The 18033-nt window shown below is 40.7% G+C and overlaps 1 protein-coding gene across 1 annotated transcript in view; it reads right to left on the bottom strand.

The window, feature by feature from the left end:
• LOC138801815 (uromodulin-like) overlaps nucleotides 1-17479 on the bottom strand; it is a 43811-nt gene extending 26332 nt beyond the window's left edge. Inside the window, exons 1-3 of the mRNA XM_069984912.1 lie at nucleotides 17426-17479; nucleotides 15914-16030; nucleotides 14167-14338 (exon numbers count right to left, since the gene is read on the bottom strand). Of these exons, the coding sequence (XP_069841013.1) occupies nucleotides 14167-14338; nucleotides 15914-16030; nucleotides 17426-17479 (343 nt within the window). The remainder of the gene's footprint in view (nucleotides 1-14166; nucleotides 14339-15913; nucleotides 16031-17425) is intronic.
• Between the last annotated feature and the right edge of the window lie 554 nt (nucleotides 17480-18033).

The raw sequence follows: 18033 nt of genomic DNA, 5'->3' as shown, positions 1-18033 counted from the left end.
AAGCCCAAGTCAGTAATACAGTTAATACTCAATATAATGATAATTATTTAGAGACAATGTAAAAATGATCAGGGGAAATTAATATAATTAGCTTCCCATTTAAATTTCTCTCCAATTGTCAGGCTGGAAAATCCCTGATAGACTGCCGCACAGCGACATCACTCAACCTGGCCAGCCTAAAACACCTACAGGTTGTGATTGGTTGCCCGGCTGTCAGTTGTGAGGTTACCATCATGGCATCCATGGCAATGGACTCCTGCATCCCTTACTGGGAGGAGTACTAAGCGGCATTGGAGCACTGGAGTTCCTGGCATGTCCAAACAGTTTAGAAATCCTTATCAATATAGCTGTTTCATTCATTCCACATTTTTTTTTTCTTTCTGTCATTAATTTATCTTTAGAAGGTTTTCCCCCCTCTTTTTAACCCCTTGATGACCACAATATGTCTTTTGTCAGTAGTAGTGATGAGCAAAGTGAATCCTGCAAAGCAAAATTTGCTTCGCATTGACATAGCTAATTTAGCAAACTTCCTTTCCAAATTTGCAAAAAAAAAAAAAAAATATTAGTTTTACTTAAAAAAAAAAAAAAGAAAGAAATAGCAAAATTAGAACAAAAATATGATGTATTTAAGAACTATAAACTAAAAGGACTTTTGGACTTAAGGGCAAAATGTAAGGGTATCCCATAGCACCTGTGCTTTCAGTTTATATTTACATAATACAGCATATTTTCGTTATAATTTTTCTATTTTTCATTTACAATAGCAAAACTAAAATGAAAATATACTATTAATATAAATTATGTAAAATAACGTATTAAGAAAGAGGCCCAATGCCTTGAAATTCATCTAGCAAACTGTATTTCTAGCTCTGATACATACAGTGATTTACTACACTTCACGCTCTGTACGAATGACACCATCTACATCCTGCAAGTCAGCCTGTGCATTCTAGCTTGTGCATTCCAGACTGGGAAGGCAGCGAGTGCCTAAAGCAGCTTGTACTTGCTCACATTCCCCACAAATGCTCCCGACATTGGCGGAGAGTTTCTGACAAGCTAGCAACCTGGAATCAGCCGTTGCTCTCCGCTAATGCTCCTGACACTGGGGAGTCTTTGCCAACTTGACATCCGACCGGCTGGATCCAACGTCCAGTGGGTCTGGAGCTCTTGCATGAAGCCATAGCCCGCGCGATTCATTATCTTTTTTTCTTAAAGATACGCCGAAAACCTACTCCAGCTTTCAGCTGGCGTAGGTTTTCTGCTGTGCGCACCGGCGCGCACGGGATTTATGTAGAGGCAGTCCGCTTCTACATAAATTTCCTTAGCGCCAGAGATGCGGGGACATTTTTAAGTCCGGCGTAAAAAACGTCGGACTTAATAAATGTCCCCCTTTGTCTCTTTGGAGAAAATATATTTTATGTTGATGAATTTTTACAAATATGCAGGGAATCCTACTTTATATCTACTGCTGAACAGTTGTTTAAAGGGGAACTCCAGGTAGAGGTAAAAAAAGAACCTTCTGCAGAAGCAAATAGCATTACTTACCTGTCTATCCCAGTTCTGAAACTACCAAAAATCCATTTGTTTTGGGGGTCTTCGTTGTGTATTTTATGGCTGTACTTCTTGGTTGAGCAGTTGTGCACAGTACTACAAGTTCCAAAATGCAATGTTTTCCCTTAGCTGTTCATCACATTCGTTCACCCTGCCCATTCCCCACCCAAAGCTGTTGCAGAACATCTAGGCTGTGTTCAAACATTGCAGTTTTATTGTATTACTAAATTATTTGCAGTACTTTATCATGTCATTGTGTTCCCACCCACACAGCTAACTGTGTTCTCTACCTATAACGCTGACATTGGAATAAAGAACTTTTAGATTTTTTTTTTCTTTTCATCTCCACGCACATATTATGATCAAGCATCTTTTATCTTTGAAGTTGGGCCCTACAATAAGAACTTTATCCGATATTATCTTATATGGAAGGTTATGTCTTTTTTTTGTCCAGGTGTGATTGGCTGTGCCGGCTCTGATCCTTGATAAGGCTAGGTGATGTGATTTTACCTACTTGCACTGAACCTGTATGACTACACCTATATACAGGCCACTGAATTAGGAGATGATCAGAGCGTGATCAGAGGGTGACAGAAGGATGGTCTGGAAGAAGGAAAGGAATGCTGGCAGCACGTCAATGAGCACAGCTGTTTACATATTTCATGTGAATACACTACGCATGAGTAGTACCGCCCCATATTCTGTTAATAAAAGTTAACACAAATTAATAAAGGGGGCGCTTCACAAACTTACATTACTGTTACGTACATCAGATGTCTGTGTTCGTGATTTTAAGGTGTAAGCAGAATTGTAGCTGCTATGTCTAAATCTGAAACCATCCTATACCTGGGTTGTGACTTGTCTCCATAGAGACAGGTCAACATCTAAATTTAGTCTTATCATCCTCTGTGCCGTTTAGCATCATTTAATTGTGTTACTGCATCATTTTTTTCTGAATCCGCTGCAGTACTGCAATGACACTCCAACATGTGTGAACATAAAAAAGAAGAAGTATACAGGTGCAGCTCACACTCGGAGAACTGGTGCTGGCCGAGGTTGAACTACAGATGCCCTAACCTAGAAGGGCAGGTACGAAAATAGGATATTAGAAAATAGTGTATAGTCCTCAAGACCAAGATCAGCCCTGTTTCATACAGTAAATAGATTTAACCCCTTGCCTCCGCAGACTGTTTTGGCCTTAATGACCAGGGCCTATTTTGCAAATCTGACCTGTCTCTCTTTATGTAGTTATAACTCTGCGATGCTTTTAACTATTACCGTTATTCTGAGATTGTTTTTTCGTGACATATTCCTCTCTATGTTTGTGGTATACTTTGGTTGATACACTCAGTAGTTTTTTGTGAAAAACACAACATTTGCGCAAAAATTAGAAACATTTACAATCCTTTATATTCAAAATTCTCTTTTTCTGAAAAAAATAGTCATGCCACATGAATTAATTATTACTGTAACATCTACAACATGTCTACTTTATAGTGACGTCATTTGGTGAATGTCCTTTTACTTTTTAGGATGTTAGAGGGCTTCAAAATTTTGCAATGATTTTTCAAATTTTCAGGAAAATTTCAAATTCAGATTTTTTTAGGGACCGGTTCAGTTCTGAAGTGGATTTGTGGGGCCTGAATGTTAGTTACCCCCATAAATCCCTCCATTGTAAAAACTGCACCCCTCAACGTATTCAGAATAACGTTTCATAAGTGTATTAACCCTTTAGGTGTTTCACAGAAATTTAAGCAAGTTGAAGGGGAAATTTAAAATTTTCATTTTTTTGGGCAGATATTCCATTTTAATCCATTTTTTCCTCTAACACAGCAAATACTAACTGAGAAATGGAACTCACTGTTTATTCCCCTTATTCCAATGTTTCTAGAAATCCCCCACATGTGGCTGCAGTACGTCACCTGACTCAATCACAGACCGCAGACATGATAGAAGCCTTATGTATTTTTGGGGTCTTTTCTTATTTAAGGTTTTATATAGTCATTATATCATGTCACGGATGCCTTGGGGTGCCAAAATATTTGTGAAAGACAAGTTTACGTTTCCATCGGTACAATTCTTGGGGACACGTGACACTCTGGTCATTATTTATTAAAAAATTTTATGAGCTGGTTCGAATAAAAAACACAAATTAGCAGCTGTTTTTCATCATTTTTTTGTACGCCGTTTACTATACGTTACATATGACATGTTATAGTTATTCGTCAGGTCGGTATGATTACAGGGATATCCATTTTATATAGCTTTTGATATAGTTTATGGCATTTATACTATAAATACTGTTTGAGTCTTGCATATTGTAAGAGTGGTAATATTTTAATTTCTTCGCCAATGGAGTTATGTGAGGGGTTTTTTTTTGCAGCATAAGCTGATGCTTTTAGTGGTACACCTTTTGGGTACATGTGACTTTTTTTCTATATTTTTTAGGGGGCGGGATTAACAAAATGTTTAAATTTTTGTTAGTTTTTTATTTATTTTTTTAATGGCGTTAATCAGGTGGAAAAATTAATGTAACGGGTTAATAGATGGGGTCATTACGGATGTGGCGATACCACATATGTCTACTTTATTTATAGGGGATCATTAATAAAGGGAGGATGGGAAATGTGTATATTTATTTATGTTTATTTATTTATTTAATTTATTTATTTTAATTAATTATTTCTTTATTTATGTATGTATGTATGTATGTGTGTGTTTAGTGTTTTTTTTTTTTACTTTCACTTTTTCACATATATAATGCATTACAGCACATGATCAGTGCTGTAATGCATTATATATTGAATGATCTGTCAGTGTTATACTGACAGATCATTCAAATGATCAGGTCCCTGCCTCAGTGCAGGGGCCTGATCATTAGAAATCATAGCAGCCCAGACGCACTGGGAAGCGTCTGGGTTGCTATGGTTACCCTCCCGGAGTCGCGCAATTACTCGCGCGGCTCCGGGGGGGAGAGGGAGCACGGGGAGGGGAAGCACGGGGAGGGGAAGCACGGGGAGGGGGGCGCCTGGAGAGGGAGAGAGCGGGCTGGGGAGGGGGAGCACAGGGAGGAGGGGGTCGGCTACGGCAGGGAGCGGGTGCCTGGGAGGAGCACAGCAGCGGCACAGCATGTGCAGCTGCCTCCTCCCAGCATCCGATCTGCGAAAAGCAGCAGATCTCCCCATAGACGCTGCGGTCGCACCGACCGCGGCGTCTATGGGGTTAACTGCCCGGGGGGAGCGCGGCTCCTCTCTGGGCAGTGGCAGCAGGAGGAGGCTGTGTGACACAGCCTCCTCCTGCTGCCCGGTCTCAGCCAGGGACAGTGGGGGGAGGCAGGAAGAGCATGACGTCCAGGGACGTCATGATGCAGAATGGCACTGCTTTTCATGACGTCCCTGGACGTCATATTGGGGGAAGGGGTTAATGTAGTTCAATGATAAACATAATTAAGTAATATAAAAAGAGTAGAATCAACAAATAAAATACACGATCAATGTCATAAAAATAGTCAATGTTATATAAATGCGGGGATGCAAGAAAAGAAAAAAGAAAGAAAACAAAAAGAGACAAAAAAAAAAAAAGAAGGAGATAAAATACAATAAAGTCTCTAATGTTGCGGTACCGCTAGCTGGTGGTCAGGTGATGGGCCCTTTAATTAATCTCTCATAAGCCACTGTGTAGTTTGTGTTCATTCAGACCAGATAAATAGATAGATAAAAAATGGAGGATTTGAGTAATGGTCTGGGACTTGTAGTCCTACCACATTCCAGGTATGCAATCCGCTTTGTTAGGCTTATAGTGTTATTGTAACTGATTCTATGTTACATATATGTTACAACTTCACATCAGTTCGTGGGTGAAGTTCATAAACAGATGATATACATGCTACAATGTAGCGGCGTTTGTAACGCCTCTCACCCGTCCAGGAGCGGCTGGCAGTGGAGCGCTTCCTTTGCTGGTCTCCCTTGTGCAGGAACCTGTCGGTAATCACGGCTTCAGGTTAGAGCGGTCCTGCAGCGCGTCCTCGTGTCTCTGGCAGTTAGATTCGCGCGCAGTATCACAGCCTCGCTCTCATTAGAAGACTCTCCGTCCAAGGTGATGGAGATAGGGATGCAGATAGTGTATAGTGGCTGAGAATATCGGAGATATTGGTAGTAGTTTTGCAATGTACTTAGGGGGGCCCCCCAAAAAGAAGGACGATATTGCACAATAAATAAGAAATAAAAAATAAAAAATATATAAAAAATGAAAGAAATATAAAAGTATAAAGAATAGCAGTCTCAGTCTCAAGTGGCTAATCCTATATGGTATTAGTCCACAATAATGTGTGCCAAACGCGTTTCAAGGTTCTTTAAAAATTAACCCCTTCATCAGTGGCAATGGTAGTGTTCAGTGTTGTCCTCTTCCATGGAGGGTATTTATAGCTAGTCCTCTTATTGGGCCTGTGTATGAGGGAAAATATGGACCGGATCGGGATAGTCCAGGTCATGGTTTAATGTTTGCTCCATTCAGAAGTTTCAGGACATAGGTATGGACATTATTCATTTAAAATATGAAGAGATGAAAGGATATAAAAGAAAAGAAAATCAAAATCAAAGGATAGAGATCGATTCATAATACATGCTTCTAAACCAAAAATAAATATGCTGTAGAAGAACAATATGACACCAAAAAGTTTCAAAAAAGCGCATTAAAACCGCATAATGTGAATAGGATACCAAAAGAGATTAATGAGTGAATATACTGGATTACTGCATATGTAAAGAAAACTCCATACTACTTACGAGACACAACTGAAACCATAAAACTCTTGGAACAGCATACATGGAACACGAATCATATCTTGGCAACTATGGATGTCAGCTCACTATACACGATTATAGAACATGAGCGTGGAATACAGTCAGTTAGGGACCACCTTGAGAAGGGTGATATGAGACCCGAGCAGATCCAACTTATTTTGGAATTCATTCGCTATATCTTGCAACACAATTATTTTTACTTTGAGGGGGACTACTATGTCCAGCGAACCGGTACCGCCATGGGGACTAAGTTTGCGCCCAGCTTTGCCAATCTCTTCATGGCTGCCTGGAAGGAGAACGTTGTCACCCCCAGGCTGGGCGCAGGCCTGGTCCTCTGGCGGAGATATATAGACGATATCGTCCTTTTATGGGATGGGGCCCGTGCTGACCTAGAAATTTTTGTTGGTGAACTGAACAATAATGAATGGAACATTAAACTGACCCCTGTTATAAGCGAACTAGAGATTGAATTCCTTGACCTCCACATCGTAGTGACAAGTGAGGGACTAGAGTGTAGAACGTTCCAAAAACCAACTGCTAGGAACAGTTTCATTCTTTTCAATAGTTGCCATCTTCCTAGATGGCTAATCAATGTCCCTGCAGGCCAATTTCGAAGATTTAAGAGGAACTGTACTAAATCGGAACAGTTCGATTTCAAGAGAAAAAATACCCAGACACCATCATTCAGAATTCATTGGCCAAAGTTAGGGAACTAGAACGTCTATCCTTTTTCAACACTACTGACAAAACCTCCACAGAGAGAACAGAATCCATAATCCTCCCTTACAATATTGAGCACAAAAGAGTGGAGCAACTCATTATTAAAAACTGGCATCTGATCCAAAGGGATAGAGTAGTGGGACCCCTTCTTCCCCAAAGACCCCCAATTGTATACACCAGGGCCCCAAATCTGGGAATCCAATTAGACCCTACTGTACCAAGAAAATCACAGCACACCACCAATCGATCTTGGTTAGAGATTCCGGGGTTCCACAGACGTGGCAGCTGTCTGGGATGCAAAAGCACCCACACCCCGAGGCACACCTTAAATGTAACCTCCATCTCTAATAACCTCAAGATAGATATCAAAGAACTACTCACATGTAACACAAAGGGAGTGATCTATATTATCCAGTGCAGTTGCCCCAAATAGTATGTGGGGCAAACTAAAAGACAACTGAAAGTTCGGATTACCGAACATATCCGGAATATAAGAAAAGGAGAGCTAACCCATCCCTTATAATCCCACTTTAAAGACATACACGGCTGCGATCCCTCCCAACTGACATTTACTGCTTTACAGAGTGTCCAGAAAGATTGGAGAGGGGGCAATTATATAAGTAAGATGTCCAGAATTGAGTCTGAAAGGATATTTGAGTTAGATACCCTCGAACCTATGGGCTTGAAAGCAGAGATGGAAGTGTTTGGTTTCTTGTAATACAGTTTTTTGGTTGTGGCGACCGTTGTGTCACGGGCGATTCCGTGCCAGGCCGTCTTACACGGCGCCGGAGCCGCCCCTGCCACCTCCGTTGTGATGCATGACCACAGTTTTTGGAGTACACTTTGACAGTACATTTGGTTTACACATTATACATAATCCATATAACCTTTGCAAGTTTATTGTAGGTAATCTGCGACATAATTGATCCGGTATAATTAACACTAACTGTAACTATTTTGCTTATAAAATCCAGTATATTCACTCATTAATCTCTTTTGGTATCCTATTCACATTATGCGGTTTTAATGCGCTTTTTTGAAACTTTTTGGTGTCATATTGTTCTTCTACAGCATATTTATTTTTGGTTTAGAAGCATGTATTATGAATCGATCTCTATCCTTTGATTTTGATTTTCTTTTCTTTTCTTTTATATCTTTTCATCTCTTCATATTTTAAATGAATAATGTCCATACCTATGTCCTGAAACTTCTGAATGGAGCAAACATTAAACCATGACCTGGACTATCCCGATCCGGTCCATATTTTCCCTCATACACAGGACCAATAAGAGGACTAGCTATAAATACCCTCCATGGAAGAGAACAACACTGAACACTACCATTGCCACTGATGAAGGGGTTAATTTTTAAAGAACCTTGAAACGCGTTTGGCACACATTATTGTGGACTAATACCATATAGGATTAGCCACTTGAGACTGAGACTGCTATTCTTTATACTTTTATATTTCTTTCATTTTTTATATATTTTTTATTTTTTATTTCTTATTTATTGTGCAATATCGTCCTTCTTTTTGGGGGGCCCCCCTAAGTACATTGCAAAACTACTACCAATATCTCCGATATTCTCAGCCACTATACACTATCTGCATCCCTATCTCCATCACCTTGGACGGAGAGGCTTCTAATGAGAGCGAGGCTGTGATACTGCGCGCGAATCTAACTGCCAGAGACACGAGGACGCGCTGCAGGACCGCTCTAACCTGAAGCCGTGATTACCGACAGGTTCCTGCACAAGGGAGACCAGCAAAGGAAGCGCTCCACTGCCAGCCGCTCCTGGACGGGTGAGAGGCGTTACAAACGCCGCTACATTGTAGCATGTATATCATCTGTTTATGAACTTCACCCACGAACTGATGTGAAGTTGTAACATATATGTAACATAGAATCAGTTACAATAACACTATAAGCCTAACAAAGCGGATTGCATACCTGGAATGTGGTAGGACTACAAGTCCCAGACCATTACTCAAATCCTCCATTTTTTATCTATCTATTTATCTGGTCTGAATGAACACAAACTACACAGTGGCTTATGAGAGATTAATTAAAGAGCCCATCACCTGACCACCAGCTAGCGGTACCCCAACATTAGAGACTTTATTGTATTTCCTTCTTTTTTTTTTTTTGTCTCTTTTTGTTTTCTTTCTTTTTTCTTTTCTTGCATCCCCGCATTTATATAACATTGACTATTTTTATGACATTGATCGTGTATTTTATTTGTTGATTCTACTCTTTTTATATTACTTAATTATGTTTATCATTGAACTACATTAAATCTATTTACTGTATGAAACAGGGCTGATCTTGGTCTTGAGGACTATACACTATTTTCTAATATCCTATGTGTGAACATAGCCCTAATTTCACTGCAAACGTCTGCACAATCAGTGAAGTTGCAGCACCTGCTTCTGGCTGGTCAGAGATGGTGAATCACTCAGGGGATTGGGGGATCCAGCCAAGCCTCCTGTGACTTCACACCCTTTCTGCATCATCAGCCTGTGCTCAGCAAACGCACACAATGTGAGACAGAGGCATATAATTTTTGTCTCCTAAGGTGGGAGAGCAGTGGGAGCAGGAGACAATGTTCATTGGCACAGAGGCCAGTTTTCTTGACTTCCTGGATGTAAATCAGCTACCAGTATTTCACGAAGCAAATTTCCTCAATAAACAATACCTCCACACTAAATCTAAACACTACCAACATACTTTGACTGGATAACACTGCCATACCATACCTGACCAATACCGCCATACTGTGACTGGATAACACCTCCACACCAGACCTGAACAATTCCACCAAACAGATTTACTGGCAAGTGTGAACGTGAGGTGGGAGGTGGGCTTTGTATGAAAAAATGAAGCTGCTACAATCCTTTCTTTTCACAGGTTTGGCAGGACCCAGCCCCAATAAGCTGCTTGGCATCCTCCACTATACAGTGAACGGTGCCACAAGCCCTGTGACGTTCATTGTACAGTGGTGCAGCTGGGTTAATGCAGCTCAGCTCCCATTTAATCTGACAATAAGCGATTGATGGCCCCTCCTGTGGATAGGGCATCAATCATATAGTGCCAGAAAACCCTTTAGTATTATATTAAACAAAAAACTATAATTTAATATGAAATTACAGCTTTTTACCTGTTGTCCTTATTATTGTACTGTTTATTTTTAGGTTACTGTATGTTCATACAGTATAATATACTTTTTTTAGGCAAGTAATAACACATATTCCCCTACATCATTTTATCTTACCAATGAGTCCAAATATTCTTAGAGAAATTATACTGTGTTTTCCAGTGATTTTTAGTCTCCATATTCCAGGACCTGGATATTTCATCAAATATGTATTCACAACAGGGAAAAAAACTGATGTAAATGTAGTAGTGTTGCCTGAAAGGGAAAGAGTAGCAATGAGTGTCTGAACACTACAAAACTGAGAATCTTTTTTGCAAAAATTACATCACTTCTTTCTCTTTCTCGCTATGTTCACATGATGTTTTTTTTTTTTTTTCTCAAAATGCCGTCCGTCATTTCGAGTACCAAATAACGTCCATCATTTCACGTTTTGGGCAACCGTCATTACAGTGATTCTAGTTCAGGCCCCTTTGGCTGTTTACTTTTTTGTGTGTGTAAACATAGCCTTTTAACCCTTTGAGGACCAGGCCCAAAATGACCCAGTGGACCGCGCAAATTTTGATCTTAGTGTTTCCGTTTTTCCCTCCTTCCCTTCTAAGAGCTCTAGCACTCTCAGTTTTCTATCTACAGGGCCATGTAAGGGCTTATTTGTTACAGGAATAGTTGTACTTTGTAATGGCATCTTTCATTTTACCATAACATGTATGACGGAATTCCAAATATATTATTTATGAAGATATAAATTGGTGAAATCGCTAAAAAGAATGCAATATGGTAACGTTTGGGGGGTTCCTGTGTCTACGTAATACACTATATGGTAACAGCGACATGATACTATTATTCTATAGGTCAGCCCGAACACAACCATATGCAGGTTACACAGATTCTCTAATGTTATATATTTTTTTTAAATGAAATCCTTTTTTTTGGCAATTAATTATAAATAAAATGGGCCTATTGTGACGCTTATAACGGTTTTATTTTTTCACCTATGGGGCTGTATGTGGTGTCATTTTTTCCGCCATGATCTCTAGTTTTTATTAATACCATATTTGTGAAGATCGGACGTTTTGATCACTTTTTATAAATTTTTTTTATATATAATGTAACATAAAATCGGTAATCCGCGCACTTTTTTCCCTCTTTTCGTGTACGCCGTTCGCCGTTCGCAATGACGCTTGTTATATTTTAATAGATCGGACAATTACGCACGCTATGGTATATTATATGTTTATCTATTTATTTATTTTTATATGTTTTATTTATATAATGGGAAAGGGGGGTGATTTCAACTTTTATTGGGGGAGGGGTTTTGGGGTTGTGTGTTAGTGTTTTTAACTTTTTTTTTTTTTTACATATTTGAAGCCCCTTTGGGGGACTTTTACATCCAGTACTTGGATTTTTACACTGATGATTGCTATGCCATAGGCATAGCATTGATCAGTGTTATCGGCGATCTGCTCATTGAGCCTGCCTGTGCAGGCTCAGTGAAGCAGATCGCCGATCGGACCGCACGGAGGCAGGTGAGAGACCTCCGGCGGTCCGTTTTACCGATCGGGACCCCGCAGTCACACTGCGGGGGTCCCGATCGGTAAGTGACAGGGGACTCCCCCTGTCACTTACACTTAAACGCCGCGGCGCCGCGGCGTTTAAGGAGTTAATGACACGCGGCAGCGCGATCGCTGCAGCGTGTCATTACCGGTGAGGTCCCGGCTCCGCTCCGGAGCACGCTTCATAGCGGGAGAAACACCCAGGGCGTACAGTTACGCCCTAGGTCGTCTGGGGACAGACTTCCATGGCGTAACTATACGCCCTGGGTCGTCTAGGGGTTAATGTAGAAAATGTAAATTTTTATTCTATCACATTTTTTGGTGAGATATTTGTCCATTTATATTATCATTTATAGTTCTTTATTGGTAAAAACCTTTTTTATTGAAGAAATATTTATTACATAGAAAACAAAGCAACTTTGCAAATAATGAATTTACAAGCGACTACAGGTGGATCTATTGTTAACATTATCCTTGAGGTGATACAGTGCTGGATTATTGCATCAGGGAGGTCTTAGCGAGACATCTCACCTTTGTAATTGCTACAATTCATTATGCTGCCAGCAGGTGGCAGTAAAAGTAAAGAAAATCTATCAGCAGAAAACCTACGCTGCTGGGATTCCTTGGCCAAAGTAGAAAGTTTTGTCCCACATTGTGCCAAATTCTTCTGCTTCTGCCCGAGAAACCCCCATGGACAGAAGCACAGACAATGATGGAGAGGTAGAGCTATAAAGTACAGTGGTGCCTTGGATTACGAGAATAATTAATTCCAGGACTGTGCTTGTAATCCAAATCCAGTCTGAGGCTATGTTCACACTGCGTACGAATCCGTACACATTTCGTACGGCGCCGTACATGTGCGGCTGAAACTACGGGCGTGCGAATATTCGATGTGCGGCCGGATGCGTACGCAATGTGTACGCAATGCGTACTCAATGCGAACGTACGCCCGTAGTCTACTTACGCTTCCCTAGCCCCCTACGAAGCGATCTGACAGTGGTCTTTTACTTGGAAAGCTTCGCCTAGCCCCGAACACCACACAGAACCTTTTGGATCGGCATAGAAGAGTGGAAAAATGAAGAAATCACCACTTCGTACGGATCCACGCGATACGCTACCGGCGTAAGTTACAGCCTTCCGGCCGGAAACAATGTTCTGGTTCATTTCTTACGGCGCCGTATACGATCCGGGCGTACATTCGTACGAAGTGCGAACTGTGCGGCCGGGATCGTATACTTTGCATTGTACGCTAACTACGTAAGTTTCCGGCCGCATGTTCATGGAGCGCACTACAGCCGGAAGCTTACGTAGTGTGAACCTAGCCTTAAATGGAAGCAAATTTTCCCATAAGAAATCACTGATATGCAGAAAATTGGTTCCACACCCCAAAATAATGATTTTTTATTATTATGAATAATATGTAGAACAGATGAAACAAACAATGAGAAACAGCTGAATATGTCATAATATACGTTACTGTACAGTATAGCAATAAGCATATGGTGTATAATGTATAGTAAGTGCATAAACCTGAAAAAACAGCAGCAGTTTGTAGATACAGAAACTGCAAATCCCCATAATGCAGTAGTGTAGTATAACAGGCTAGAATAGAGAAGCAGGGCTGCTTTTAGAGGTCTGTGTGGTCACATGATTGGAGTGGGGAGGGGGTTCAGCATGGACCAATCAGGAAGTGAGAATCACAGAGCTGTGCAGGAGGACAGTGACAGAAACATTTCTATACAGCAGTGTGTATAGCTGAATATAAGTGCAGGCACATTATAGCAGGAATGTAAAGGTTAGGAAACACAAGGGCTGACAGAGACTGCAAGGAGCATAGAGGAAAGAGCAGGACATATGTGGGCACAGAATAGCAGCACTCTCTTTCTGGGGAGAGAGGGGTTACAGCTATGAAGATATTAACTCCATAGTCCTGTCCCCTAATGTAGGCCCCAGCCTGAAGTGGATCTGCTATGATTTGCAAGGTGAGGGAGACTTCCTGAGTACAAAGCTGCCCACTCCCCATCGCACCCAGTTCAGGGAGCTCTTAAACCAAAGCAATGCTCTTAATCTAAGTTAAAATTTTGAAAAACTATGAGCTCTTCTTGCAAAACGCTCTCAATCCAAGTTGCTCTTAAACCAAGCTACCACTGTATTTTATTTTTTGCTTTTTTCTCTTTATTAGCCTTTATATGTAACATTACAAGGCCTAACCATTTTACAGGTGTGTTTCCCCAACTTCTACCTCAGCTCACAATCTCTGGAATACCACATGATCAGAAATGGATATTAAGAGAAAAACATGGAGAGAATGTTAGTTAGAGGGATTAAGTAAGTTTATTGGAATTTTTTAATTATTGTCTATATACCATAATGTACATTGTCCTTACCATTTGGGTCAGTAAGACTGACATTTAGGTTGCCCAAAGATGTAATCAGAAGATAATCATATCCTGTAATATTAAACTCTTGTACATATTCAGGAGCATTTACTGTAACTTCTAGGATACGTTCATAACAATTTAGTGGCGTAACAAGAAGCAGGTCCATACTGTCCAATAGCTGTATGAAAGAAGAATGGTAATACACTCAGAGCGATGCTATTAATAGACTTATATAACAGGTAACTAACGATGAGCAAATCTATAACGTTTGTTACATAAACTTCTCCTTTACATTAATAAACTATGACTACACTAAACATGACTTAGTCTAGAACAGTCATGTCAAACTCTGGCCCGCGGGCCAAATCTGCCCACAGTGCCACTATTTTTGGCCCGCCAGGCAATTCAGAGTTTTAATTACATCTGGCCTGCCATGGCTACTATGTAAGAGACAATGGGGGAGGGCTGGCTACTATATAAGAGACTATGGGGCAGGGCTGGCTACTTTATAAGAGACTATGGGGGAGGGCTGGCTACTATATAAGAGACTATGTGGAGAGCTGGCTACTACATGAGACTATTGGGGAGGTCTGGCTACTATATGAGACTTTAGGGGAGGGCTGGCTACTATATAAGAGACTATGGGGGAGGGCTGGCTACTACATGAGACTATTGGGGAGGGATGGCTACTATATAAGAGACTATGGGGAGGGATGGCTACTACATGAGACTATTGGGGAGGGCTGGCTACTATAAGAGATTGTTGGGGAGGGCTGGCTACTATATAAGACACTATTGGGAGGGCTGGCTACTATATGAGACTAATGGGGAGGGCTGGCTACTATATAAGAGACTATGGTTAAGGCTGGCTACTATATAAAAGACTATGAGGAGGGCTGTCTACTATATGAGACTATTGGGGAGGGCTGGCTACTATATAAGAGACTATGGGGAGGGCTGGCTACTATATAAAAGACTATGAGGAGGGCTGGCTACTACATGAGACTATTGAGGAGGGCTGGTTACTACATGAGACTATTGGGAGGGCTGGCTACTACATGAGACTATTGGGAGGGCTGGCTACTATTTGAGATTGTTAGGGAGAGCTGGCTACTATATAAGAGACTATGGGGGAGGGCTGGCTACTATATAAGAGACTATGGGGAGGGATGGCTACTATATAAGACACTATGGGGGGCTGTCTACTATAAAAGAGATTATGGGGAGGGCTGGCTACTATATGAGACTATTGTGGAGGGCTGCCTACTATATGAGACTATTGTGGAGGGTTGGCTACTATATGAGACTATAGGGAGGGCTAGCTACTATATGAGACTATGAGGAGGGCTTGGTACTATATGAGACTATTGTTGAGAGCTGGCTACTATATTGGAAACTTGGGGGGGCTGGTTACTCTTTGATCATTACTGGAAGGGCTGGCTAATATGTGGGACAATTTTGGGGGGATTGGCTATTATATGGGTTGGGGTTTAATCATGTTATAGCAATTTATCATGTCATGTCATTTATCATAGTGCACGGGGCTGGGAGACGCACACCACTGACAGTGCCAGGAACAACGCACGCTGCTCTGACAGTGCCAGCATTGCGGCATTCGTGCTTCAATAATTATCAAGGTTGGACCGCGACATTGTCCAATTTTTTAATTTTGGCCCACTGTGTATTTGAGTTTGACACCCCTGGTCTAGAATAAAGAATATGTTAATGTGATATTAGATTAATAATTATTTACCATTTGAGAAAATTGGAATAAAAACGGGATATAATATCCAAAACTTCTTGAAGCAATATCCTTGAAGATGCTCTCGGTAAGTGGGTTGATTTCATTACTATAACTTATAATGATAACCTAGGGAATACATGTTAAATAAATGTCAAAATAAACAAAATTAACCCATTTTTAAGACATGTACAATATATTCAAGACCAGGAAGAAAACAGCCTAGGCACACAAAGGCTGCACAATAAAATAAACTTTAGTAAAGAATCACCTATACAATAATACTAAAAGGAGCAGATGATGGGAGACAAATCTTCTTAAAAAACCACACATTAAAATCACTTAACACTGTATCCTGTTTATCATGATCCTCACAAAGACTGACCATGTTAGGGTATGTTCACATCTCGTTTATGGCCCCACGTCGGGCTACACGTCAGGAATCAGTGAAAAAAGGATGCTGACGTGCAGCCTGGCGTGCTGCCGACGGCCACATGATGGCCACATTGACTTGAATGAGCAGGACGGAGTCATTATGTGACTACGTTCTGCTCATTTGCCGGACGACACTGCTTTTGTGCAGGACTCAAAAATGTGGTTGACCACGCTTTTGAGTCCTGCACAAAAGCAGTGTATGTCTGGCGAATGAGCAGAACGTAGTCACATAACGACTCCGTCTGCTCATTCAAGTCAATGTGGCCGTTGGCAGCACGTCAGCATCCTTTTTTCACTGATTCCTGACGTGTAGCCCGACGTAGGGCCGAAAATGAGATGCAAACATACCCTTAGTTGCACAACATGGATCACTCAACTAATGTCAGCAATAAATATTACACCAAAGCAAAGATCCACAAGGGATCAAAAAAGTGCAGGACAATCACAAATATATATAATTGTATTTCTTTATTTAGGTAAATTTTATTTAAAATACATACAAAAATGAATGAAGAAAATGAAGAAAAAGGGGGTTGGGGGAATGAAACAGAACCAAATACATAAATTGGTGAGGGGACATGGAAAAATATTTTATGAAGTCATATATTGCACATACATGAAAATTGAAAAAGACTAAAATAACTGTGGCAATGCAGGCACCCTCCACTGGGTAATAAATAATGTAAACAATAGTGATTAGCAGCAAAGGATAAAGTACACAAGGTAAAAAACCTATTTGAAGCGTGGCTCGCTTTGTCAACGGATCAAGGTGTCAAGCGAGCCACGCGAAACGTGCGTAGGGTGAGTAGGTGTGTGGGACTTGTTGCAATGACCGCATCCTCCTAGTTTGTATTTGTATTTGTATATATTTGTTGGTGATTTCACCCGAGTGTGTTGCTCATTTAGCAACTGCAGCTTCAAATAGGTTTTTTACCTTGTGTACTTTATCCTTTGCTGCTAATCACTATTGTTTACATTATTTATTACCCAGTGGAGGGTGCCTGCATTGCCACAGTTATTTTAGTCTTTTTCAATTTTCATGCATGTGCAATATATGACTTCATAAAATATTTTTCCATGTCCCCTCACCAATTTATGTGTTTCATTCCCCCAACCCCCTTTTTCTTCATTTTCTTCATTCATTTTTGTATGTATTTTAAATTAAATTTATCTAAATAAAGAAATACAATTATATATATTTGTGATTGTCCTGCACTTTTTTGATCCCTTGTGGATCTTTGCTTTGGTGTAATATATATTTCTATGTGCGTTCAGGACTGAACTATTTTGGGCACTTTTTTTGTTTGGATAATGTCAGCAATAAATTAAAGAGATAATGAACAAAGCAGCATGTACAGAAAACATTATTACTAGTGATGAGCGAGCATGTTCGTCCGAGCTTGGTACTCGATCGAGTATTAGGGTACTCAATGGTACTCGTTACTCGGACAGCATCTCGCAATACTCGAGAAAATCTCATCATCTGTTTCCTGTAAGTTTGGGCGCTATTTCTCAGCCAATAAACATGCAGGAGACTCTTTGGTACATCCTGCGATCACGTGGGACCCATAAATGTCGATAGCAGCGATTGGTTGGCCAGATCAGATGACCCTGTCATATAAAACACGTAGCCGGCAGTGCTCGTTTCAGACGCATGCTGTGAGAGATTAGGGACAGAGCTGCTGCTTCTCAGGGAG

This window comes from Dendropsophus ebraccatus, chromosome 9, assembly GCF_027789765.1.
Source record: "Dendropsophus ebraccatus isolate aDenEbr1 chromosome 9, aDenEbr1.pat, whole genome shotgun sequence".
Classification (NCBI taxonomy): domain Eukaryota; kingdom Metazoa; phylum Chordata; class Amphibia; order Anura; family Hylidae; genus Dendropsophus; species Dendropsophus ebraccatus.
The sequence above is the reverse complement of the archived record's forward strand: the minus strand, read 5'-3'. Positions and strand labels throughout refer to the sequence as shown.